Source organism: Bubalus bubalis, chromosome 18 (genome assembly GCF_019923935.1).
Source record: "Bubalus bubalis isolate 160015118507 breed Murrah chromosome 18, NDDB_SH_1, whole genome shotgun sequence".
Lineage (NCBI taxonomy): Eukaryota > Metazoa > Chordata > Mammalia > Artiodactyla > Bovidae > Bubalus > Bubalus bubalis.
Window position 1 is genome coordinate 64,050,056 of NC_059174.1, and position 24,172 is coordinate 64,074,227.

The 24,172-nt window shown below is 53.7% G+C and overlaps 2 protein-coding genes across 12 annotated transcripts in view; both read right to left on the bottom strand.

Moving 5' to 3' along the window:
- LOC102409492 lies at positions 1–17,554 on the bottom strand. Its single transcript, XM_045163241.1, has 7 exons — positions 17,473–17,554; positions 16,455–16,576; positions 15,882–16,045; positions 7,150–7,346; positions 2,710–2,799; positions 2,304–2,386; positions 1–400 (listed from the first exon to the last, which is right to left on the bottom strand). Exons 1-7 carry the CDS (start codon positions 17,552–17,554, stop codon positions 218–220), a joined length of 921 nt encoding a protein of 306 aa, XP_045019176.1. The 3' UTR covers positions 1–217.
- PEG3 (paternally expressed 3) overlaps positions 14,406–24,172 on the bottom strand; it is a 40,856-nt gene continuing 31,089 nt past the window's right edge. For all 11 annotated transcript variants that reach the window (XM_044931686.2, XM_044931690.2, XM_025270288.3 and 8 more), the window contains one exon: positions 14,406–23,899. In XM_044931686.2, coding sequence (XP_044787621.2) covers positions 17,943–23,899 — 5,957 coding nt within the window. In that variant the 3' untranslated portion in view covers positions 14,406–17,942. The remainder of the gene's footprint in view (positions 23,900–24,172) is intronic.

Consider the following 24,172-nt stretch of genomic DNA (forward strand, 5'->3'; position numbering starts at 1 on the left):
GACGGCAAGCTGGGTTTATTGAGGCTGCTGTATCGGCGGTCTCACATCACAGTAGTCCAGCACGTGCCTCTGGGGAGAGCGCAGGTGCTCTGGAGCAGGGGCAGGGGTGGGGGGGGGGGGGCGAAGAGCGCAGGTGCTCTGGAGCGGAGTCGGGGAGGGGAGCGCAGGTGCTATGGAGTGGGGGCGGGGTGGGGGGGAGCGCAGGCGCCCTCGGGATCTAGGAGAGGCAGAGGATGCTGAGACAGCACAGGGGACACTCCCACGCCTGGATCTCCTCGTGGTCCACGCCAGGCTTGGAGGGGGAGGTGCAGCTCGAGCCGGGTTTCAAGGTGTCAGGGTCAGACTGGGAATCAGAGTCAGAGTCATCCGTTTCCAGGTAGTAAGCGAAGCAGACACTCGGCTGGAAGGAGAAAGAACAGAGAAGCAAGAGGGGAATGTTACACCCGGGGCGTCCACTCACCCTTAGTGTGGGAGCTGAGCCCTGGCACCCAAGGGCGACCACTGGGGGCTGGATTCAAAGTTGCTTACAAACAGCTGGGGGCTCCGGGGCAAATGACCTGACCTCTCCCCACTTCCGTTTATAATTCTATTTAATGAAATAAAAGTAACTACTCCCTCAGGGCCGGGTGAGGACTGAACAGGATAATCCAAGAAAAGGATGGTTAATGTCTGATGCTTAGTGAGAGAGGGTTTTGCGCCTACCCAGTGCCCTCATCTTGGCAAAACCATCCTGCCTCTCTTCCCGGGAGTCTCAGCCTCCACACTAAGGATATTTTGGGTCCAGATCATCCTTTGCAGTGGGGGTCAGAGGGCCATGCTGGGCATTGCAGGGTGTTGAGAGATATCTCTGGCCTCTACCCATAGGGTTCCCTGGTGGCTCAGTGATAAAGAGTCCACATGCAATGCAGGAGACCCAGGTTCGATCCCTGGGTTGCATCCCTGGGTCAGGAAGATCCCCTGGAGAAGGGAATGCCTACCCACTCCAGTATTCTTGCCTAGAGAATCCCATGGACAGAGGAGCCTGGTGGGCTACAGTCCATGGGGTCGCAAAGAGTCGGACACAACTGAGTAACTAACATTTTCACACTTTCATACGAAGATACATTACTAAGCACAATACCTGGCCCAGAATGGACCCTGTGATCTGGGGGAAAGAATGAAAACAAGGCAGCATGTAGCTAATTCACGAAACAGGAATACGGACAGAGATTAGATGAAGGTGTGTCTCAAGGTGAAAAGCCGGAATGTTACAACAGCCCACACTTATGCAAGAGTATATTCTATATCTAAGGTCATAAAGACTAAGGAACGCATGTATAAATATATTTATTAGATAGAACAAGCAAATAAAATATTAACAGTTGGTGAATTTGGATGAACTTTATACCATTTTTGCAAAACCTGTAACTCTCACGTTCTTTTCTAATAAGATTTCTAACAAGTCCTTCCTGGGACGGTTGCAGGCACTAACAGGAAAGACTTTCTTGCAGACATCTGACCCTCTGCCTCCCCTCACCCCTCTCACCAGGGTCCCTCCAGGCTCCCCTCCTGCCTGTTAAGAAGTCCAGGGACAGAGCAGATGCCTCACTGGCCAAGTGTGAGTCACGTGCCAGCCCAGGACCAATCACCGGGAACCTTAGCATTGCCGGCTCTGATTCGTTAGGGGCGTACCTGGAACTGCTCTGAGGATGGGGTCATATCCATTCAAAGTGCATGGAGACAGGTGGTCCCCCCAGAAAAGTCAAGGGGGTTAGTAGGAGGAGGACTGGTACCCAGGTGGATAAGGCCACAGCTGCCTCCACAGGAGGGAGCGTTCCCTAATTCATTCCTTCCTTTAATCAGCCCGAGTGCATAGAGTGCCGGACACGGGTTACATCTGTGCTAGGCAGAGGGGGATATGTCACTGAACAATGGAGGAGGGTCCTGCCCCCATAGAACTACTCTAGGAGGGAAGACAGATGATGAACACACAGATACAAGGTATGTTCTCAGGTAGCAATAATAACGCTGACGAAAATTCAGTAAGGCAGAGGCTTAGAGCCAGATCCGGAGGAAGTGTGTAAGGGAGGCTTCATGAAGGAGGTGACATTGGAGCAGAAGTTGGAATTAGGAAAGAGAGGAGGCAGGAAAGAGGGCAGCATCTCCAAGAAAACCACCCGCCGGAGGATGGGGCCACATCCTCAAGGGTATACAAGGGGTGCCTAGCCACCCACAGGTTCTCCTGGGCAGAGAGGGTGATGTATGCGCCTCTCTTCTCAGAACCAAGGGGGCTCCGGTAAAAGTGACGAAAGAAGCAGGCTTACCAAGGGACAGATGGGCAGGAACTTGGCTGACATCTTCCCCTCCTCTTTGTTTAGCAGATCATCAGGGTTCTCAGAAGGCAGGGCTGAGGGGGGAGAAAGAGGCGTGAGGCCATTGTGCCCTCTGAGGCTTGAGAAACTCAGTAACAAGGTCTTTATCCTGAAACCAGTGATGAAGCTCACCCGTGTTGAGCGCTTCTCATGTGCCAGGCACGCTTTTCAGCATTCTACAAGCAGGGGAGTCATGGGACCTACTACAGGAGCTGGTGCCTGGCGCTTCCTCCCAGGCACTGCTCAGGGACCTCCCTCCTTTAGAGGAGCCAGGGGCAGATATTTGGGGCTGGAGACCCACAGCCTGGACACTTCCCCACTCCCGCCTGCCACAGGTTCCGCCCCTCGCGGGTCTCACCTCCTTTCTCCGGAGGCCTGGTCTGCACCTCCTCCGTCTCCTGGCCCTCGATGGTGCTCAGAGGCAGCATCATGGCACCACAGGCCCTCCCTGAGGACAGGAGACAGAGCAGTTAGTGCCTGGGCGGTGGAGCCGGGGGGCCCGGGTGTGGCTCTCAGAGCTCGGGTGGACTCAGACAGCTCCATCCCCTCCCACGTCTCCGGGTCCCCAGCATCCAAGGGGACGTGCTGGCAATGCCTCCTGCTGGTTTCCTCCAAGGCCCAGGGTGTGATCTGGGGAGAGTGGTTGTCATGGCACCTGGCAAGCACAAGGGCAGGGCTCGTGATACCTGGGGCTCACCCCCTTTTAAAACTAGAACAACTGTGATACAAAGTGCTGGGACCAGGAAGCTGCAGCTCGGCTAACTGGGTATCCAAAGGGCCTCTGGAGGCTGGCATACAGCAGGCACTCAGTAAGTGCACCTCAAGGGCAGCATTACCATCACCATGTTTCAGCTCCGTCCCAGGGCTCCCAGGCAGCCTGCCCAGGGGGCTCAGACAGGCCCTCCCCTCCTGGCCTGGGTCCCTCCAGGTACAGGAGGCATCAGTCCCGCCCTCAGGAGCGGGGTGAGGGGAGGGGCTGGGCCCCAGACCCCCCAGCACAGCCCTGGGGCCGGGCCAGCCCTGCAGGGAGGGGGCTCCTCGCCTCCGCCCCAGCATCACCTGGGCAGGACGTGGCCAGTGTGTCTTGCGACTGTGAGCTGGGGGGATTCCAGCCTCCCAGTCACTAGCTGGGAGATCTCAAGGATCAAGTTTGCCAGATTTAACATTATAACAAATATGCAGCAAACTGACATTCACTTTGAGATACATAAATCAATGTTTAGTATAAACACCTCCAAACACTGCATGGGACATGTCTACATTTTAAAACTTCATTTTAAAAAATTTATTTCAGTATATTACTTGTAAGTATAGGCAAATCCCATGAAATATTGGGATGTACTTATACTAAAAGGTAATTTATTATTTGTTGAAAATCAAATGTAAGTATTCGATTAAATACTCCCACTTTGGGAGTATTTAACCTCTTGTGCTGTCAGCTTTCCCCTCCACAAAATGACCAGAATGATGAAACGTGAGGATTAAATAGGATTCAATGCATGTCAAGTGTTGAGAACACAGTCTGACCCAGACCAAGGCAGTCCTGTGTCGGCTCCAACTCTATCGCTGTTGGGGGAGGGGGTCAGGGGGCCTCCCCCCACCGGCTCCCACCCAGCTTCCCTGAATCACTGTCTCTGATGCTGGGACCCTCCAGCCTGACCTCTGACCTCCCCAGCGCCCCTCCCCACCAGTCCAGGGCCTCCTTCTGGGCCAGGTCGTCCGGGAGAGAGGAACCCTGCGAGAGGGAGAAGCCCCCCGGGTCACCGAACCGCTAAGGCACAGGGACAAGGGGCGGGTCACCAGGTCAGGTGGGCTTCAGAACTGGGCTGGCCCTCCGGGGCCCTCAGAGCTGGGACGACCCCCCAGGAACGCGGTGACCCTCGGGGCCTCTCCCGCGCTCCGGCTCTCCAGGACGCTCTCCAGGCGTCTGGGGCACCAGGGGCGCCCAGAGGTTTATTCTAAAGAACCGAGAGCCGCCTGAGGACACGCGGCCCTGCCGCCCCAGAGTGAAGACACATGCTGCCGTGCGCCCGCCGTCTCCTCTGGGCCCGGGCGCTCTGAGAGGCGCTCCCCGCGCGCGGCAGGTGCGCGCGCAGGGCCCGCGGGCCGGCGGGAAGCGCGCGGAAGCTCCCCGGCGCGCCCAAGCCCCGCCCGCCCCGCGCACCCCGGGCGCTCTCCGCGGCCCGCACTGACCCCGCTCTCTGAGGCCCCGTGACCGCCTGGCTCTCACAGCACCCTCCGCGCATCCCTCCCGCCTCCTCCGCAAACAGCAGAGTCCCGGGTCCGCGCCCCCCGCCCCCCAGAACCTCGGGGGGCACGACCCGGGCTCCCCTCCGCCTGCCCTGGAGGGGACCCCCGCCTCCGGACAACCCAGCCTCCTGTGTCCCCTCCAGGCTCCCCTCCTCCCAGTGGCCACAGAAACCCTCGGACTCCTCGCGGCTCAAGAGGGTCTGAGGGCGCCCCCCGCCCTCAGGGGAGCCGGGGTTCCTGCAGGGCCCACACTGCGCGCGCCCTGGAGTCTCGGGGCCCCCAGGCAGCAGCCCAGAGCGCGCCCGCACCTCCTCCCGGGGCGCTCCCGCTCTCGCAGCGGGGACCCCCTCGCCCCGCGCGGCGTCTCCTCCCCAATGGCGCAGACCGCTCGGAGCTTCGGTCACGGGACTGACCTCCGGACCCAGGGGACCCAGAGTCTGTCCCGGCCGCTGGGCAGGGGCGGGCGGGCTTGCTCAGCGCGTGTCCTTGGCGCTGGAGCCACGCTGGCTCTGGAGATGTGAAGGGATGCTGTGGACAAACTCGCGTGAATGAACGCGGCTGAGTCGCTTACAGACACGCATAAACCCCCACCCCCGCCCCTAAACACAAGTCAGGTGGTTAACACAGTCTCTGACACCCGCACAGGCGTCGGATTGTTCACCGCAATTTCATTATTCGTGGGGAGGGTCCCGGGCCTCTTCCTCCAGGAAGACCCCCAGCCTGCCAGCATCACTGTCCCTCTTCTGAGGTGTCCCTACTGGACCTCAGCGCATGGCCCCTCCCCCCAGCGCCCCTCCCCCACTGTCCAGGCCAGGCCTTCCTGGGAAATGCACAGAGGCTGGGGCTTCAGAGACCCAGGGGTGGGGGGTGCTGGGGACCCCTCGGGGGTGGGGGTGGGTCCTGCAGGATCACAGACACACAGTGACTCCCTCTTGGGAGCTGATCCCCTGCTCGGGACTCACAGGAGGACACTCTCAACAACTCCCGGACACACCCCTGGCCCCAGAGCCCCACGTGTGCAAATGAAGATGCACTTGTAGATCCTGAAACACACGCAGATGGGCAGTAACATCCTGAGGTTCAGGGAAGCTCAGGCACACGCATACACACACACACAGATGTGCAGATACAGTTTCAAATACTGGGCACTTCCAGGCACACACACGGAGGACACACACTTTTGCACACTTAGATCTCAAAGGACACCCTATGGGATACCCAGACCACCTCTGTCTGACACCCCAGGGTCCACCCTCAGTCTCACATGGGGACCCACCCCCAGAGGCCTCCCCCTCTCAGACCCCCGTCACTCCCCTTTACACTCTCCAGATGGTTTTCTTTAAACCTCAGAATCACTCCTTTGGGAGTATAGGCTTGGAAAAACTTGAAACCTACGAGGAAATCAAATCAGACAGATATGCAGAAATCCATCCACAGAAATCCGGGCCTGCAGACACACACGTACCTGGAAAATCAGTCACCCTCTCAGCCTCCAGGCCTTTCAAAAACAGTAAAAGTCACTCGCTCCCCCACATACAAATATGTAGATTCAGGTTCATACAACTTCAATCTGTAGGTAACCCACATGGACACGTACACACACACTTGTAGACACACACATTTTTCAGATAAACACCTCAGACACCGGGGAATGAAGACTTAGCACCCAGGGCTGCCCCCTCTCACACGTGTGCACCAGCCATGCTCCCAGCCCCCACCCTCAGCCCAGCACTCCTGCTCATACCCACTGCAAGCTCAAAAACCCTTCTAAAACCCCAAACTTCACACCCACTCTGGGGAACACTCAGATGCCTCCTGAGGGTCTCTCTGCAGCCCCAACGCCCCCCACAAACTGCCTCAGGTGTTCCCTGCAAGTCGTTTATACTTGCCCCATCCAGCCAATTCATCACTGGCCCTCTTAGCTCTCTCTTTATTTATTTTTTTTTTTCCTCTTAACTCTCAATGCACCCCTCCAGCGTCCGGGAGGCCCCCGAATACCACCTGCCACCGCCATCAGATTAGCACTCCCTTCACAGAGTGAGCTGCCCGAATTCAGACACACAGTCAGACTCGGTTCCACGCGCACGCCCACACCCCCTAGGTGCCCTCAGACTGCACCTGTCAGAGCAGGTGCGGACTCTCACAGACGCCTCGCAAAGTCAGAATCCTTGCAGTGTGGAACCCCACGAAGTCTCCCGCCCTGGGACGCGCAGACAAGGCCACACACTCCGAGTCAGTCCCACGCACCCCGGGCATCCACACGGCCCCCTCCCCCCCTGACAGGCTCACCTCGCACCCTGACACGCTCACTCACTCACACCCACCACCCCAGACCCTTCACCCTCGGAGATACAACAGGTCAGGGAGGGGTGGCCCAGGACCCAGCCGCTGTCACCCCCCAGAGCGCGCAGCTGAGCCACCCCGCTTCCTCCGACCCTCTCCCCACGCTCCAGGGACAGAGACAAAGCACCCCAAAACACGCACTCTCTCTCCCTTTGCCCTCCCCCCGCACCAGCCCACCTCCCATCCTCTCCTGCCGCAAACTCACCGCTCGCCCGCACTGTCTGCCTCCTCTCTGAGCCGAATGCGGGTGGGCGGAATTCAAACCTGGACCTAAGTGCGCCCAGCGCCGCCCACCGAACTACAAGTCCCAGAAGGCACCGCGCCTCGCCGCCGCCAGCCTCCCTGTGTCTGCTAAGGAGCCCGCGGTAGGGTGGTGCGCGAGGACCGCTGGGAAATGTAGTCCTGAAACCGAAGGCATGGTGGAGGTGGTGGGGAGGAGGACCACGTGGTTTGCCTCCTTTCACCCTAGCCCTGGGTCCCTGCAGCTGGAGAGAGCTTTACCTTCATCTGTAGGTATGAAGGGCGAGTGGGGGGGAACTTGATGCTCAGCACCTCATCCGCTTACCAGAGGGTAAAGTAGCATCACGGACTCAGTGGACATGAGTTTGAACAGAATCCGTGAGATGGTGAAGGAAAGGCAAGCTTGGCATGCTACAGGTCCACGGGATCGCAGAGTCAGACATGACTGAGCGACTGAACAATGACAAAAGTAGCATAGAGGTCCCTGGAGACCCTGCCTCAAAACTTCCAGCACCCCCGAGCAGCCTTGCACCGCCAAGAGCAGTGTGTACTCAATAAAAAGCAAAAAACTGCATTCAACAATATCACAAGTTTATGCAGATTTTGTATGAGAGTAATTTAGAAATAGATTTCAAACAGTACCTTAAAAATAGATGGTCGTGTCTGATGTAGACATTTGAACACTGGCTATCTGACAATATTAAGAAATTATTTTAAGTGTAATAGTGGTATTGGGAATAGTTTTTTAAAAACAGTTGTCTGGTGAATATGTACTGGGATTCGAGGATGGTTTAACACATGCAAATCAATAAATTATACAACATTAAGAGACAAAGATAAAGATCCTATTATCATCTCAGTAGATGAAGAAAAAGCACTGGACAAAATTTAATACCCTTTCATGATAAAAAGTCCCAATACACTGGGTATAGAAGGAGTGAACCTTAACTTAATAAAGGCCATTTATAACAAGCCAACAGCTAACATCACATAAGCGGTGAATGGCTGAAAGTTTTTCCTGTAAGATCTGAAATAAGACATGAATGCTTATTCTTAGAAGGCAATGGCACCCCACTCCAGTACTCTTGCCTGGAAAATCCCATGGATGGAGAAGCCTGGTAGGCTGCAGTCCATGGGGTCGCTAAGAGTCGGATACGACTGAATGTCTTCACTTTCACTTTTCACTTTCATGCATTGGAGAAGGCAATGGCAACCCACTCCAGTGTTCTTGCCTGGAGAATCCCAGGGATGGGGGAGCCTGACAGAGTCGGACACAACTGAAGCAACTTAGCAGCAGCAGCAGCTTATTCTTACCAAACCTATTCTACATAATACTAGAAGCTCTAGCCAGAGCAATTAGGCAAGAAAAAAGAAACAAAAGGCATTCAAATCAGAAAGGAAGAAGTAAAATAGATATTTAAATGAAAATCCTAAATACTCCACCAAAAATCTGTTAGAACTAACACACAAATTCAATAAAGTTGCAGGGTAAACATCAACACTCAAAAATCAGTAGTACTTCCATATACTAAAAACAAACTATCTGAAAAAGAAATTAAGAAACAATCCTATTTCTAAAACCATCAAAAAGAGAAAATACTTAAGAATAAATTTACCAAAGAGGTGAAAGCTCTGTTCACTGGAAAATATAAAACACTGCAGAAAGGAATCAAGTGAGTGAGTGAGTGAAGTCACTCAGTTGTGTCCGACTCTTTGCGACCCCATGGACTGTAGCCTACAAGGCTCCTCTGTCCATGGAATTTTCCAGGCAAGAGTACTGGAGTGGGGTGCCATTTCCTAGACAGACATAAATGGGACAATACACCATGTTCATTGATTGGAAGAATTAATACTGTTTAAATTTCTATTCTATCCAAAGCAATCTTCAAATTCAATGCAATCCCTATCAAAATTCCATAGCATTTTAACAGAAATAGAAAATAAATCCTGAAATTCAGATGAAACTACAAAAGACCTGACTAGCCCATACAATCTTGAGCAAGAAAAGACAATTTTGGAACTATCACATTTCTTGATGAAAAAAGAAAAAAACCTTGTAAATCTACAGCAGTAACACCGGTATGGAACCAGGCTTGAAACAGACATAGAGCAATGGAACAGAATAGTCAGAAATAAGGGCATTCATCTTCAGATCTTCAATAAAGTTGCTAAGAACACACAGCGGGGCACAAAGTTCAGTTCAGTCACTCAGTTGTGTCCGACTCTTTGTGACCCCATGAACCACAGCATGCCAGGCCTCCGTGCCCATCACCAACTCCCGGAGTCCACCCAAACCCATGTCCATCGAGTCAGTGATGCCATCCAACCATCTTATCCTCTGTCGTCCCCTTCTCCTCCTGCCTTCAATATTTCCCAGCATCAGGGTCTTTTCAAATGAGTCAGCTCTTCGCATCAGGTGGCCAAAGTATTGGAGTTTCAGCTTCAACATCAGTCCTTCCAATGAATACCCAGGACTGATCTCGCTTGGGATGGACTGGTTGGACCTAGTCTTCTCCAGCACCATAGTTCAAAAGTATCAATTCTTCGGCACTCAGCTTTCTTTATAGTCCAACTCTCACATCCATACATGACCACTGGAAAAACCATAGCCTTGACTAGATGGACCTTTGTTGACAAAGTAATGTCTCTGCTTTTTAATATGCTGTCTAGGTTGATCGTAACTTTCCTTCCAAGGAGTAAGCAACTTTTAATTTCATGGCTGCAGTCACCATCTGCAGTGATTTTGGAGCCCCCCAAAATAAAGTCAGCCACTGTTTCCACTGTTTCTCCATCTATTTGCCATGAAGTGATGGGACCAGATGCCATGATCTTAGTTTTCTGAATGTTGAGCTTTAAGTCAGCTTTTTCACTCTCTTCTTTCACTTTCATCAAGAGGCTCTTTAGTGCTTCACTTTCTGCCATAAGGGTGGTCTGCATATCTGAGGTTATTGATATTTCTCCTAGCAATCTTGATTCCAGCCTGTGCTTCCTCCAGCCCAGTGTTTCTCATGATGTACTCTGCATATAAGTTAAATAAGCAGGGTGACAATATACAGCCTTGATGAACTCCTTTTCCTATTTGGAACCAGTCTGTTGTTCCATGTCCAGTTCTAACTGTTGCTTCCTGACCTGCATACAAGTTTCTTAAGAGGCAGATCAGGTGGTCTGGTATTCCCATCTTTTGAAGAATTTTCCACAGTTTATGGTGATCCACACAGTCAAAGGCTTTGGCATAGTCAATAAAGCAGAAATAGATGTTTTTCTGGAACTCTCTTGCTTTTTCAACGATCCAGCAGATGTTGACAATTTGATCTCTGGTTCCTCTGCCTTTTCTAAATCCAGCTTGAACATCTGGAAGTTCACAGTTCATGTACTGTTGAAGCCTGGCTTGGAGAATTTTGAGCATTACTTTATTAGCATGTGAGATGAGTGCAATTATGCAGTAGTTTGAACACTCTTTGGCATTGCTTTTCTTTGGGATTGGAATGAAAACTGACCTTTTCCAGTCCTGTGGCCATTGCTGAGTTTTCCAAAAATGCTGGCATATTGAGTGCAGTGCGTTCACAGCATCATCTTTTAGGGTTTGAAATAGCTCAACTGGAATCCCATCACCTCCACTAGCTTTGTTTGTAGTGATGCTTTCTAAGGCCCACTTGACTTTGCATTCCAGGATGTCTGGCTCCAGGTGAGTGATCACACCATCGTGATTATCTGGGTCATGAAGATCTTTTTTGTACAGTTCTTCTGTGTATTCTTGCCACCTCTTCTTTGTATCTTCTGCTTCTGTTAGGTCTATACCATTTCTGTCCTTTATTGAGCCCATCTTTGCATGAAATATTCCCTTGGTATCTCTAGTTTTCTTGAAGAGATCTCTAGTCTTTCCCATTCTGTTGTTTTCGTCTATTTCTTTGCACTGATCACTGAGGAAGGTTTTCTTATCTCTCCTCGCTATTCTTTGGAACGCTGCATTCAAATGGGTATATGTTTCCTTTTCTCCTTTGCTTTTCGCTTCTCTTTTCACAGCTACTTATAAGCCTTCCTCAGACAGCCATTTTGCCTTTTTTGCATTTCTTTTCTTGGGGATGGTCTTCATCACTGCCTCCTGTACAATGTCATGAACCTCCGTCCATAGTTATTCAGGGACTCTATCAGATCTAATCCCTTGAATCTGTTTCTCACTTCCACTGTATAATCACAAGGGATTTGATTTAGTCATACCTGAATGGTCTAGTGGTTTTCCCTACTCTCTTCAATTTAAGTCTGTATTTGAGGGAAATGCAAATTAAAACAATAAGAGGGTCTTTCCTGGCAGTCCGGTGGTTAAAGACTCTGAGCTTCCTGTGCAGGGGGCACAGGTTCGAGCCCTGGTTGAGAAGCTAAAACCCCACCTGCCTCGTGGCCAAAAACACACACAGGAGATAGCACTGCATACGTTAGGATGGCTATTATCCAAAAAGACGAAAGATAACTAATGTTAAGGATGTGGAGAAAAGGAACTCGCATACTTTTGGAGGAAATACAAGTTGATACAGCTACTATGGAAAACAGTGTGGGATAAATACGGCATGATCTCACTTATATGTGGAATTTAAGACAGTCAAGCTCTTAGAATAGTCGTTGCCAGTGTCTGGGAAGTGTGGTAAATGAAGGGGTGTTGCCCAAAAGGTATAAAGTTTTAGTTATGCTGGATGAATAAGTTCTCGAGTTCTAATGTACAGCTTGGTGACTTTAGTTAATACTACTGTATTATATACTTGAAATTTGCCAAAAGAGTAGATCTCTCTTCTTGCTGCCCCCAAAAAGATAACCATGTGAGGTGATGGATATGTTACTTATTTTGATTGTGATAATTATTATACTATATATGGAATCAAAACATTACATTGTAAACCTTAAATAGATAAAGCTTTTTAATATTAAAGGTGAACACCAGACTACTGGTGTATTTTAAATTAATTCATTTTTTGGCTGCACTGGGTTTTTGCTGCGCCTCAGGTGTTCTCTAGTTGCTGAGCGCAGGGGCAGCGCTCTAGTTGTGCTTTGGGAGTCTCTCACTGCAGTGGGTCCTTTGAGGGGCCAGCACATCCATGAAGCTGTCAGAACTCCCTGCGCCCACTCCAGGATCTGACTACACCAGCCATACTTCTTCTTTTTTAAACTTATTTTGTATTGGGGTGTAGCTGTGAGAGTTTTAGGTGAACAGCAAAGGGACTCAGCCATATATATACACATGTACCCATTTCCCCCCAAACTCCCCTCCCATCCAGGCTGCCGCTTAACCCTGAGCAGAGTTCGCTGTGCTGTATTGGTCCCCGCTGGGTCTGCATTTTGAATCTAGCCGTGTGTGCACATGTCCATCCCAAGCTCCCTAACCATCCCCCTCCATCCTTTCCCCTGCAACCATAAGCTTGTTCTCTGAGTCTGCGTGTGCTTCCTCCGTTTCAATACCGGGGTTCAGCCCATCCCAAAGGACATCAGAGAGCATTTCGACAGCTGCCGCTCCCACAGGCAGCGCCCCCTGCTTCCCGTCCTGCGAGAGGGAGGTGGTGGATGAGGAGTGTTTTCAAGGGCTTGGAGCTTCAGAGGGGTCCAAAGTCTTCCAGACACCACCTTTCTGATTGCCAGGATTCCATTTCTCCCAGGGCTGCCTAAGCTTTTGTCGCTGGAAACAGGGCAGGGCTATGGACGAGGCCGAGCACAGTCAGAGAGGACCCGCAGCGTCCTGTTTCGTGCCTTAAACCCAGCTGTGGCTTTCACCTGGACATCCTTCGCAGTCTCGGGGTTTGTGACAGTAGCCGTCAAGCCCTACCCTGTGTCCGCCCCCTCAAGCAGAGGAGCCAGAGGACTGACGTCCGGGTGGTATGTAGGGATCTTACTGCCATGTGCCTCAGTCTTCACGGTCCCCATCCCTGTCCCGGGGCCTGATCCTGAGTTTTTCAGAGTATCCCAGTTTCCCTCAGGGTTTATTATGTCCAGCCCACTCTCTGTCTCCCTTAGGGCTCTTTGGGGCTACAAAGGACCAACTTTGGCCAAGTAGAGTGAGGGAGAAGCCTGCCGGGACAGTGTGCTCAGAGAATGAATGGGGGGCACTGATGCGTGGTCAGCGCCGACCTTGGGACAAGGAGGGGCCGGGAATTGATCCTTCTCAGCAGACTTGCCAGTTCCCAGGGAGGGGAAGAGGACTCGGGGCCAGGGAAAACACCAAGAACTGCACCGGTGACAAAGTCAGCTCATGGGAGAGGCGTTCTCAGGGAGCCCACAGGTGGCCCTGCCACCAAGAGCCCTAGGCGCTGGGCGCCCAGTCTCCCTGGCGCACCGGCCGGCCCCTGGTCTGGGTCTGATGGGACCGCGGGGACCCAGGAGTATAGTCAGCTGAGGCCAGGGAGGGGTCTGGCTCGGGGAATAAGCGTGTGGCAGGGGCACCGGGGAGCTGTCTGAGAGGGCAAGCGCTGGCCAGGCAGGCCCCAGCGACCCTCACCTTTTCCCTTCCTACAGGTTGTCTGTTAGTGATGAACTCTGCAGGAAGTCAGCCTTAAAAGAGAACTGACCCCTTGCCCTGACGATCTTGGACACCCCTGGAAGGATTATTGAAGCTGTGACTCAAGAGCTGGTCAGGCACCTTCAGACAGATCCATTCAGCTTCAGGGGAGTTAGGGACGCACACTTTATGTAATAGGTCTTCTGGAGGCTCAGATGGTAAAGAATCTGCCTACAATGCAGGAGACGGGTTGAGAAGATCCCCTGGAGGAGGAAATGGCAACCCACCCCCGTATTCTTGCCTGAAGAACTCCATGGACACAGGAGCCAGGTGGGCTACAGACCCTGGGGTCACAGTCAGACACGACTGAATAGGAAGGGATTCCAAATCACAGGATTAACATTCTTTTTATGTTACGGGGATCATTCTTGTTTGTGTTTGAGGGAGTATTGTATTTAGATGAGATTAAAATTTTAAATGCAGGCTCAAAGTAAGTGAAACTTATCTAACGCTTAATGTCAAGTTTAAAAACACTATTGATACGTATCATCTTTTAATTTTATTAGTGCAGTTACAAATGTGGCTTTGTGTAGTACTGAGAGATCCCCTGGAAGTGAGCTGTTGAAATACACAATAATTTAAAAAGGGAGGAGATTTGTGGGGCCTAAGGGGACACTAAGCGCTCAGATTTTTTAAACACCCCAAACGCTTTGAATGGACAAAAGAAGAGGCTGAGAGCTATCTTATTTTCAACTTTATTTTTATTGGTGACACGATTACAGATAGAACGACCACAACCATACTAACAAACCAAAAACCTGTGCACAGAGAGAAGATGAAGAAAACGTGTGCAGATGCTAACTGTGGTCTTTGGGTGACGGCGACAGGGGCACGCCTCTCTTCCACACTTCGGTAAGCGCCGGGTTTCTACAGTGGGCAGACACTGCGCTTACAACGGGGGCACCCGTGATAAAAGGTGGGTGACCGGAACACAACGAGACAGGCCTCCCCGGAAAGCAAGCCCCACAGCCTTAACGCTGGCGAAGACCACACGACCGTTCCTTCACTGCTTTCCATGTTTCTTCTCCTCTTCAACCCTCTGCATTCTCACCACAGACACCCCCGTCCTGACTGTGCACAGATTAAGGTTTAACAGCAATGATTGTTGGGTGTCAGGAATATGCGTGAATTTCTTTTGCTTTACTAAATCTCCCCCAAGGTATGCCATGAGTATGTATTAAGAGTTTTAATGGAAAAACATACATAAGATTTAATACTCAAAACACCAAAGATCATTCAAGAAATTTGAGACAAGATAGTTAACCATAATCCCACAATGACAACACTAATTATTTTCTGTGATTTTTTTCATTTTAGACTGTACGCACACATATTCACCACGGTCAGAAATCACAAGCCTGTGCACTGATACGAGATGCAGGAAACAAGATGTTAACACTAGTCGCTGGGCGCTGGGAATATGGGCGACTTTTTTTGTTCTTTTCTCATTTATTTTGTATTTTCCAATTATTCCTCTGGGTGTGTATTATGCTTGCTAATTGAAGCAAGCATAATAAACTTTGTCATCAGGAAACTATTTTAAGGGCCATCTGAAAACATTAAGATGAAAGCGTTTAACCATAATTCCACAAAGCTAACACTTAATCTGAGTACATGTTTGGGACACAGTTATAAGCCTGTGCACAGAAAGAAGAATAAACAATATAGTGAGGAGTATATCTGTCATCTTTGGATGGTGGGTATATGGATTTTTTTTTCCCTCCACTTTTCTGTATTCTCTGAGTGCCTGAATAATGAGCTCAAATTATGTTCAAAATGGAGACGTGATTATAAACTTTTGAGGAACACTACCATAAGAACATTAAAGGAATTTAAGAAAATAATGCTCAACTATAAGCCTACAACAGCACCGCCACCACAGCTTTTGACTATAAGCATACATTTTTAAACAGCTATGATCGCAGTATAAATATAATTCTGTGTCCTGCTGTTTCCACTTGGTATTCCGTAAATATATCTCCACGTCACTACATAACTCTCCATGATTATCATTTCTAGACAGCTGCATTCAGAGTGCGCGAACACACTCCCTTCACCTTGCTCCTATTTTTGGCATTTGTCAGTTGTTCCTGATCGCTCACTGACCAAAGGACGGTTGGAACGGACACTGGGCAGGCAGCTCTCTGAAAACACTCTACCCGTTGGTGCCGCCGACAGCGATGAACGCCAGGCTCACCCCCACGCCGTGCAGGCGGGCTCCCGGCTCGCGGCCCCCGGGGCTCTGGGCGTCCGTTCCAACGTCGGGTCTCGTGATGCAGCTGCCCTCATCGACACCAGGCCACCAAGCGGCGCCTTCTCCTAACTGCCAGGACACCCTGCTCGTTCAGTCAACCTCCCCCATTGGGGCCTTCCAGTCCCTGCTTCTGATGTTCCTTCTGTCAGACCCTGCCCTCCCAGGTCTGGTGAGGCGTCGGGACCCCCTTCTTTGGCTCTCCCTGACTTTGGCGTTCCCTCCAGCTCTGACACGCTTTCCCCAGCCCTCGTGGCAGGGACCTAGGAGAGGGGGGGTCCAGACGCGGCTCCCGAGCAGATCTCACTCTGCTCTCCCAAACAATCTGCTCTTAGCTTCTGCTCACTGCAGCTACAAGATCCTCTTTTTTTTTTTAACTTTTAAAAAATTTTTTTAATTTTTTTTGCCAGCCAACTCAAAGCCAAGAAATTTCATAAGAGTCATTATGCGAAGAGGGGGCGGGGAAGCAAAGGGAGGGCACAAGGCAGGACGCAGGAGACCCCAGAGCGGCGAGGTCAGCTTGGGACGGCAGCGCGGGAGACCGGGGCGGCGGGACAGGGGCCGCTCTGAGGGCAGCGGGGGTGCTTGTCAGGAAGGCGCGACCTGAGAGGGGGACAGATGGCAACGAAGCAAATTAAGGCTGCCGGGGAACCTGAGTCCGTGTCGAGCTCGAGTTGGCTGTAAAGAAAGCTTTTTTCAATTTTTTTTTTAAATGCAAGTTAGACATGGGGTTGGTTGAGGGTCAGACAGGTGGAGAGGAGGATTAAGTCTCAGGCTGGAAAGCTCTAAGGATACTAGCTCCTGGGCACCCAGGGTGCAGACTTGCCATGTGGCAGCACGGAGGGGCCAAGCCACGTTGCTACTGGTCACTTAAGGCAGGAAGCGCGCAAAGGGAAGTGATGAAGTCGTAGGCCCTCAACCGTATTTACACCAGGAGAGCCCCCCCTCCCCCCGTGGTTCTCAACCTTCATTAGGCACACGTGATCTAGTGATGGTTACAACCCACTCTTTAAAGGCAAGGATGTAAGACTCACAGGGAAAAGCTTCAGCTTTTGTAAAATTCACTATCGAAGAGACATCAAGGTGGGTTAAAAAAATAAAAATAACAAAAACTTGTAGTGTTTTTTGCATGAGACCCACTGCAAGGTTACAAGGTGGCAACGAACCAAAGAGGTTACAAAAGGCCAATCCACATACAGTAAAGGCTTACACAGCACGAGGCTTCAGAAGTGTCGGTGTAGACGAGGCGCCTGAAAGGGGAGCAGAGAGGACTTCCCTTTACACAGCGAAGCGGGCAAGACGCTCTGCCTTTCACGCCTACACCGTGAGGGGGTTATGTAGAAAGTAAGGAACCACACAGTCAGTCAGTCAAAAAGATACTGATAAGGTTCAAACACCTCACAACAAATCTTTCTAAAGCTCTAAGATGCTTACAAATATATTGTAATTTGTTGCTCTCTTCCTCCTCCAAAAAAAAGAAAAAAGCAAAACCAGAGTACCAGGTGAGGTGTGTCTGCAGGTAAACGGCCAGCGAGCGTCACACTCAGTCCAGTTCACTGTGCTGGGCTGCTCTGTGCACATCTCGGGAGGCAGTGCGCGGGGGTCCCGGGCTGTCACAGACGGGCGCTCTCTGCAGCCGCGAAGGCCCCGGCGGAGGCGGCCGAGTGCCCTGCTGTCCCGCAGGTACCTGCTGTGCTGGACACGGGAGCTGCAAGCGTCTGCACCCTGGGGCCGAGAGTCTGAATCCAGGCCGCTGGGTGCAGTGCAGGCCAGCTCGGTGGGTCCGGTTGTGTGGGGGTGAGGGGGGCCGGGTCCCAGTGGAGGCCCCGGCCCGCCGAGCCTCAGCTGGCGTGGGGCTGTGTCCGGGCCGGGTGTCTGAAGTCCAGGTCGGGTGAGTGCAGTCCGGGTGGTCGCAGTGGGTCCGGTGAGTGTGGGTGAGGAGGGTTGGGTCCCAGGGCGCCCCCGGGCCTCAGCCGGTGTGGGTGTTCTGGTGCCTGGCCAGGGACAGGCGGTCGCTGAAGAGCTGCCCGCACACGTCGCACTTGAAGAGCTCGTCGTCGGGCCGGCCGCCCTCCGGGCCGCCGGCGCCCTCGCCGTAGAGGCCGGCGGGCTCCAGGATGACGAGGCTGGCGTGCGCCGTCAGGTGCTCGGCATAGGCGGCGCCCGAGGGGAAGGTCTCCCCGCACTCGCCGCAGTCGTAGTACGGCTCCTCCACCTGGATCTCCTGCTCCTCGCCCTCCTCCTCGGGGTCCTCGATGCCCGCGCCATCTGGCTCGTCGTCGTCGCCCTCGGGTTCTTCAGCGCGCTCCTCCGGGTCCTCGATGCCCGCGCCGTCCGGCTCGTCGGCGTCCATGTCGGGCTGCTCGGCCTCGGCGTGGGGCTGCTCCGCCTCGCCGCTCGGCTCCGCGGCCTCCCACTCCGGGCCCTCGGCCTCCCCGAGGGGTTCGGCCGCCTCCACTTCAGGCTCGGCCGCCTCCACCTCGGGCTCAGCCGCCTCCACCTCGGGCTCGGCCGCCTCCACGTTGGAGCCCTGGATGCGCAGGACTTCCCGGGGGACGAGGACGTTGGCCTCTGCCTCCTGGGCCGTGGCGGCGGCCGCGGCGGCCGCGCCCTCCTCCTGCAGGTGCAGCTTCTGGTGCTTGGTGAGGATGGTGCTGTGGATGAAGGACTTGCCGCAGTCCTTGCACTCATAGAAGGGCCAGTCCCTCTTGGGCGGCTCCGTGAGGAAGGACGTGTGCACGAAGGCGGCCCCGTAGTCGTAGGGCTCGCCCTTCTCGTGCACACGCATGTGCTCCTGGAGATCGGCCTGGCTGGGGAAGGACTCGCCGCAGGTCTCACACTCGTAGCGCTGCTCCTCGCCCGGGTCTTGCTGCGGCTCCGTGGGTGCCGGGCCGGGCCCCGCAGCACCCGCACCCGCCTGGCCCTGATCCGGCAGCCCCTCGCCGGCATGGCCCCGGGCGTGCTCGCTGAGGACCGAGGCGTGGATGAAGTCCTGCCCGCACACCTGGCACTGCGGGCCCACCCCGGCGGGGGCGCTCTTCTGCGGGGCCTGCGGCCGCCGCGGGCTGACAATCAGGGGCTGCATGAAGGGCTCGTACCGCCTGTGGCCGTAGAACTGGTCCTGCTCGTGGACCTTTTGGTGCTCAAAGAGGAACGAGCTGTGCACGAACGACTCCCCGCAGGCCGGGCACTCGTAGAGCTGCTCTCCGAGGCAATCTTTCTGGTACTCGCTGACAGGCGGCATGTGCACCGCGGGGTGCGTATACTCACGGCTGTCCACCAGGTACTCCCGGCCGTGGACCTTCTGGTGGTCCCGGAGGTCCGCGCGGTCCGCGAAGCCCAGCCCACAGTCCTTACAGCCATAGATGGAGTCTTCGGGCTCCTCAGGCTCCTCCTGCTCTTCTGGCTCTTCCTCCGGAGACCCATCCAGGCCCAGGTCCTGCATCACAGGCTCTCCAAACAGCTTCCCATCATGGAATTTCTCTCGGGCATAGATTTTCTGATGTCTGCCAAGGTCTTCAACGGTGGCAAAGCATTCCCCACACTCCTTACATTCATTGAGGACTGGCTGCTCGCAGTAACTAGTCTCACTTGTTAGCTCAGCATAGCTGGTCTGAGCTAGTGGTTCAGAGTAACTGGTCTGAGCTGCTAGCTCAGCATAACTAGTCTGATCTGCTGGTTCAGAATAACTGATCTGAGCTGCTAGCTCAGCATAACTAGTCTCAGCTGGTGGTTCATCATAGCTGATCTGAGCTGCTAGGTCAGCATAGCTTGTCTCAGCTGCTAGTTCAGCATAACTGATCTCAGCTGCTAGATCAGCATAACTAGCCTCAGCTGGTGGTTCATCAAAACTGACCTGAGCTGCTGGGTCAGCATAATTGGTCTCAGCTGGTTCAGTATAACTAGTCTGAGCTGGTGGTTCAAAGTAACTGGTCTCAGCTGCTAGTTCAGCGTAACTAGTCGGAGCTACTAGTTCAGCATAACTAATCTGAGCTACTAGTTCAGCATAACTAGTCTCAGCTGGGGGTTCCTCAGCATATCTGGTCTGAGCTGGTTCCCCAGCATATCCGGTCTGAGCTGGTTCCTCAGAATAACTGGTCTGGGCTGGTTCCTCGGCATATCTGGTCTGAGCTGGTTCCTCGGCATAACTGGTCTGAGCTGGTTCCTCCACATATCTGATCTGAGCTGGTTCCCCAGTGTATCTGGTCTGAGCTGATTCCTCGGCATAACTGGTCTGAGCTGGTTCCTCACTATAACTGGTCTGAGCTGGTTCCTCGGCATAACTGGTCTGAGCTGGTTCCTCAGGATAACTGGTCTGAGCTGGTTCCTCGGCATAACTGGTCTGAGCTGGTTCCTCGGCGTAACTGGTCTGAGCTGGTTCCTCAGTGTAACTGGTCTGAGCTGGTTCCTCGGCGTAACTGGTCTGAGCTGGTTCCTCACTATAACTGGTCTGAGCTGGTTCCTCGGCATAACTGGTCTGAGTTGGTTCCTCGGTATAACTGGCCTCAGCTGGTTCCTCGGTGTAATTGGTCTGAGCTGGTTCTTGGGTGTAAATGGTCTGAGCTGGTTCTTGGGTATAACTGGTCTGAGCTGGTTCTTCGGTGCAACTGGTCTGAGCTGGTTCTTCGGTGCAACTGGTCTGAGCTGGTTCTTCGGTGCGACTGGTCTGAGCTGGTTCTTCGGTGTGACTGGTCTGAGCTGGTTCTTCGGTGTAACTGGTATCAGCTGCTGAGTCAGTGTAACTGGTCTGAGCTGGTTCTTCGGTGTAACTGGTCTGAGCTGGTTCTTCGGTGTAACTGGTCTGAGCTGGTTCTTCGGTGCAACTGGTCTGAGCTGGTTCTTCGGTGTAACTGGTATCAGCTGCTGAGTCAGTGTAACTGGTCTGAGCTGGTTCCTCAGTATAACTGGCTTCAGCTGATTCCGCGGTGTAACTGGTCTCAGCTGCTGGGTCAGTGTAACTGGTCTGAGCTGGTTCCTCAATACAACTGGTCTGAGCTGGTTCCTCAGTAAAACTGGCCTTAGCTGATTCCTTGGTGTAATTGGTCTGAGCTGGTTCCTCAATACAACTGGTCTGAGCTGGTTCCTCAGTATAACTGGCCTCAGCTGGCTCCTTGGTGTAATTGGTCTGAGCTGGTTCTTCGGTGTAACTGGTCTCAGCTGCTGGCTCAGTGTAACTGGTCTGAGCTGGTTCTTCAATACAGCTGGTCTGAGATGGCGCCTCAGTATAAGTGGCCTCAGCTGATTCCTCTGTGTAATTGGTCTGAGCTGGTTCTTCAGTGTAAATGGTCTCAGCTGCTGGCTCAGTGTAACTGGTCTGAGCTGGTTCTTCAATACAGCTGGTCTGAGATGGCGCCTCAGTATAACTGGCCTCAGCTGATTCCTCTGTGTAATTGGTCTGAGCTGGTTCTTCAGTGTAAATGGTCTCAGCTGCTGGGTCAGTGTAACTGGTCTGAGCTGGTTCTTCAATACAACTGGTCTGAGCTGGTTCTTCAATACAACTGGCCTCAGCTGGTTCCTCAGTGTAATTGGTCTGATCTGGTTCTTCAGTGTAACTGGTCTCAGCTGCTGGGTCAGTATAACTGGTCTGAGCTGGCTCCTCAATACAACTGGTCTGAACTGGTTCCTCAGTATAACTAGCCTCAGCTGGTGCCTCAGTGTAACTGGTCTGAGCTGGTTCTTCGGTGTAACTGGTCTCAGCTGCTGGGTTGGTGTAACTAGTCTGAGCTGGTTCCTCAATACAACTGGTCTGAGCTGGTTCCTCAGTACAACTAGCCTCAGCTGGTGCCTCAGTGTAACTGGTCTGAGCTGGTTCTTCGGCATAACTGGTCTGAGCTGGTTCTTCAGTGTAACTGGTCTGAGCTGGTTCTTCGACATAACTGGTCTGAGCTGCTAGTTCAGCATAACTGGTCTGAGCTGCTAGTTCAGCATAACTGGTCTGAGCTGCTTCCTGGGGATAACTCATCTGCACTGACTGGCCTTGGTAGCTGGTCTGAGGGTCAGTGGAGGACAGGCTGCGAAGGACAGACCGTAGGTAGTTTTTACTTCCAGAGAGCTTCTTCCTGTTGTGGATCTTCTGGTGTTCAGCCAGCTCAGAGCTACGGACAAAGAACTCTCCACATTCTAGACATTCGTAAAATCTCTCTCTCGGGCGAAATGTTTGAGGCTCACCAAAATGCAGGGAGTGCATCATGGAGGCGTCGTAATTCTTGCGCTCGATGTTCTTCTTCTTGGCACGCGCCTTCTGGTGCTGGCGGCCATCTGAGCTGGGGCCGGAGGCTTCGCCGTCTCTCTGCCACCCGCTGGGGCCTTCCCCAGCAAGGTGGTCCAGAGGGGCAGGGCGCGATGCGCGGTAGAAGACTGAGCTCCTGAAAAAGCTGTGCCTGCCTCCGGCGTAAGGGCTCTCCCAGGCCGGGGTCTTCTGCGGTGGGTCACGAAGGCCTGAGAGGTATGTGGAGGGCTCCCCGTCCTCCCTGAGGCTACGGGGAGGCCGGAAGGCAGCCAGGCTGTGGAGGATGGCCCTCTCGTAGGCGCTCCTCTCGTAGGCCCGGGCCTCCTGGCCGTCTTCGGGGCTGCTACTGGCAGTGAATGCCTTCTCTTCATCCTCCTCCTCGGGTGGCCTGGTGATTGTGTGACTCTTCTGAGAGCTGGGCATGGACATGCTGTGGAGCAGCGGCTTCTCATACCCCCGGCTGTCGAAGTAGCTCTTCCGAGAATGAATTTTCTGGTGCTCCATGAAGTCTGAGCTCCGCCCAAAGGCATCCCCGCCCTCTCTAAAGTCGTAGAGCTTCTCTTTGGAGTAGGTTTTCTGGCGCCTCTTCAGGGACTGGCCAGGAATGAAGGTCTCCTCGAAGGCTCTGGCCCTGCCATCAGACGGGCTCCCCCGGCCGTGGGTCTTCTGGTGCTCCCGCAGGGCCGCACTGTGGTGGAAGGTCTCCCCACAGACTTTGCACTCGTAGCGTTTCTCCTTCCCACAGGCTCTCTGCAACTCTCCGAGCATGGGGGTGCGCCTCACAGCGCCCGTACTACGCTCCTTCTCCCTGTCCTCGCGGCTGTGGATCTTCTGGTGCTCAATCAGGGCCGAGCTGTGCAAGAAGGTCTCCTTGCACACCTTGCACTCGTAGAACTTGTCCTTGCCGTACATCTTCTGAAGCTCACTGAAGGTGGGGCTGGGCAGGAAGGGCTCGTCCTGCTCCTCGTCCCCACTGCCCCCGAGGTGCTCTTGGGCCTGGGCCCCCCGATGCTCGGCCAGGCCAGCGGCCTGCGCACCCTCAGAGCGCCTGGCACCCTCGGGCCTGCTCTGGGCCTCACTGACGGCTGCGCTGTGGATGAAGGACTCCCCATACTCATACAGGCTCTCCCGGGTGTGCACGATCTGGTGCTCCACAAACTCAGAAATGACCGCGAAGGACCTCCCGCACTCATCGCACACGTAGGGCATGGCCCCAAAGTCCAGCGGCTGCGACAGGGCCACGGGCGGAGTGCTCAGGCTGCTGGCGCCCGCCGCCTTGGCGGCCCTGCGGGCCTCGCCTCCGCACTCGAAGGGCCGTTTCCTTGCCCCGCCCCTGGGATCGTGTACTGGGCCCTGCCCTTCCGCATCGAAGTGGTAGCGCCTTTTTCTCTCCAGAGCACGCTTTTTGGAAACCAGGTCTGAGCCACAGCTGAAGCCTCCTCCCCCAAAGGCGCCCCCCTCTGGGCCCCTCTCTGAGGCTCCCGCCTCCCTCCTGCTGAACGATGCTTCTTTCCAGTCGCCGCCCGCCCTCCGGGAGAGCCGGTGCGGCCGCTCACTCGACTCCCGCGCCCGCCCGGACCTGGAGCTGCGGGCCACGTCCTTGATGAACTTCTCCATGATCACCCCGTGGGAGGACTCGGCCTCGCAGATGCCCCGCCGGTGGGCTGACTTCTTGGTCTCAGGCGCCGCCTTCAGACCTGGAAGAAGCCCCGTGTGAACACTCCCTGGGGCCCTGGGATGAACGTCTGTACCCTGTGCCCTGACCACGTGCCCCCAAGTGTCACTGCACTTCGCCTCGTATCCATGTGCACGCCCTGCGTGACTGTGTGTGCTGCCGTGTGTGTGCACGTGCCACCCTATCAGTGCATGCTGCTGCATGTCAGTGTGTGTACACCACTGTGTCTGTGCACACCCCCCACTGCGTGTCAGTGTGTGTACACCACCGTGTCTGTGCACACCCCCACCGCGTG

Bases quoted from the DNA above. Each gene is read 5' to 3' on its own strand.
- LOC102409492 (XM_045163241.1), bottom strand. From the start codon at position 17,554: ATGTGCACAGAGCAGCCCAGCACAGTGAACTGGACTGAGTGTGACGCT. The intron at 2,800-7,149 runs GTGAGTTTGCGG...TCCTGTCCTCAG, and splicing joins GCAGACAGTGCGGGCGAGCG to GGAGGGCCTGTGGTGCCATG. The intron at 401-2,303 runs GTAAGCCTGCTT...TTCTCCTTCCAG, and splicing joins TCCTGCCCATCTGTCCCTTG to CCGAGTGTCTGCTTCGCTTA.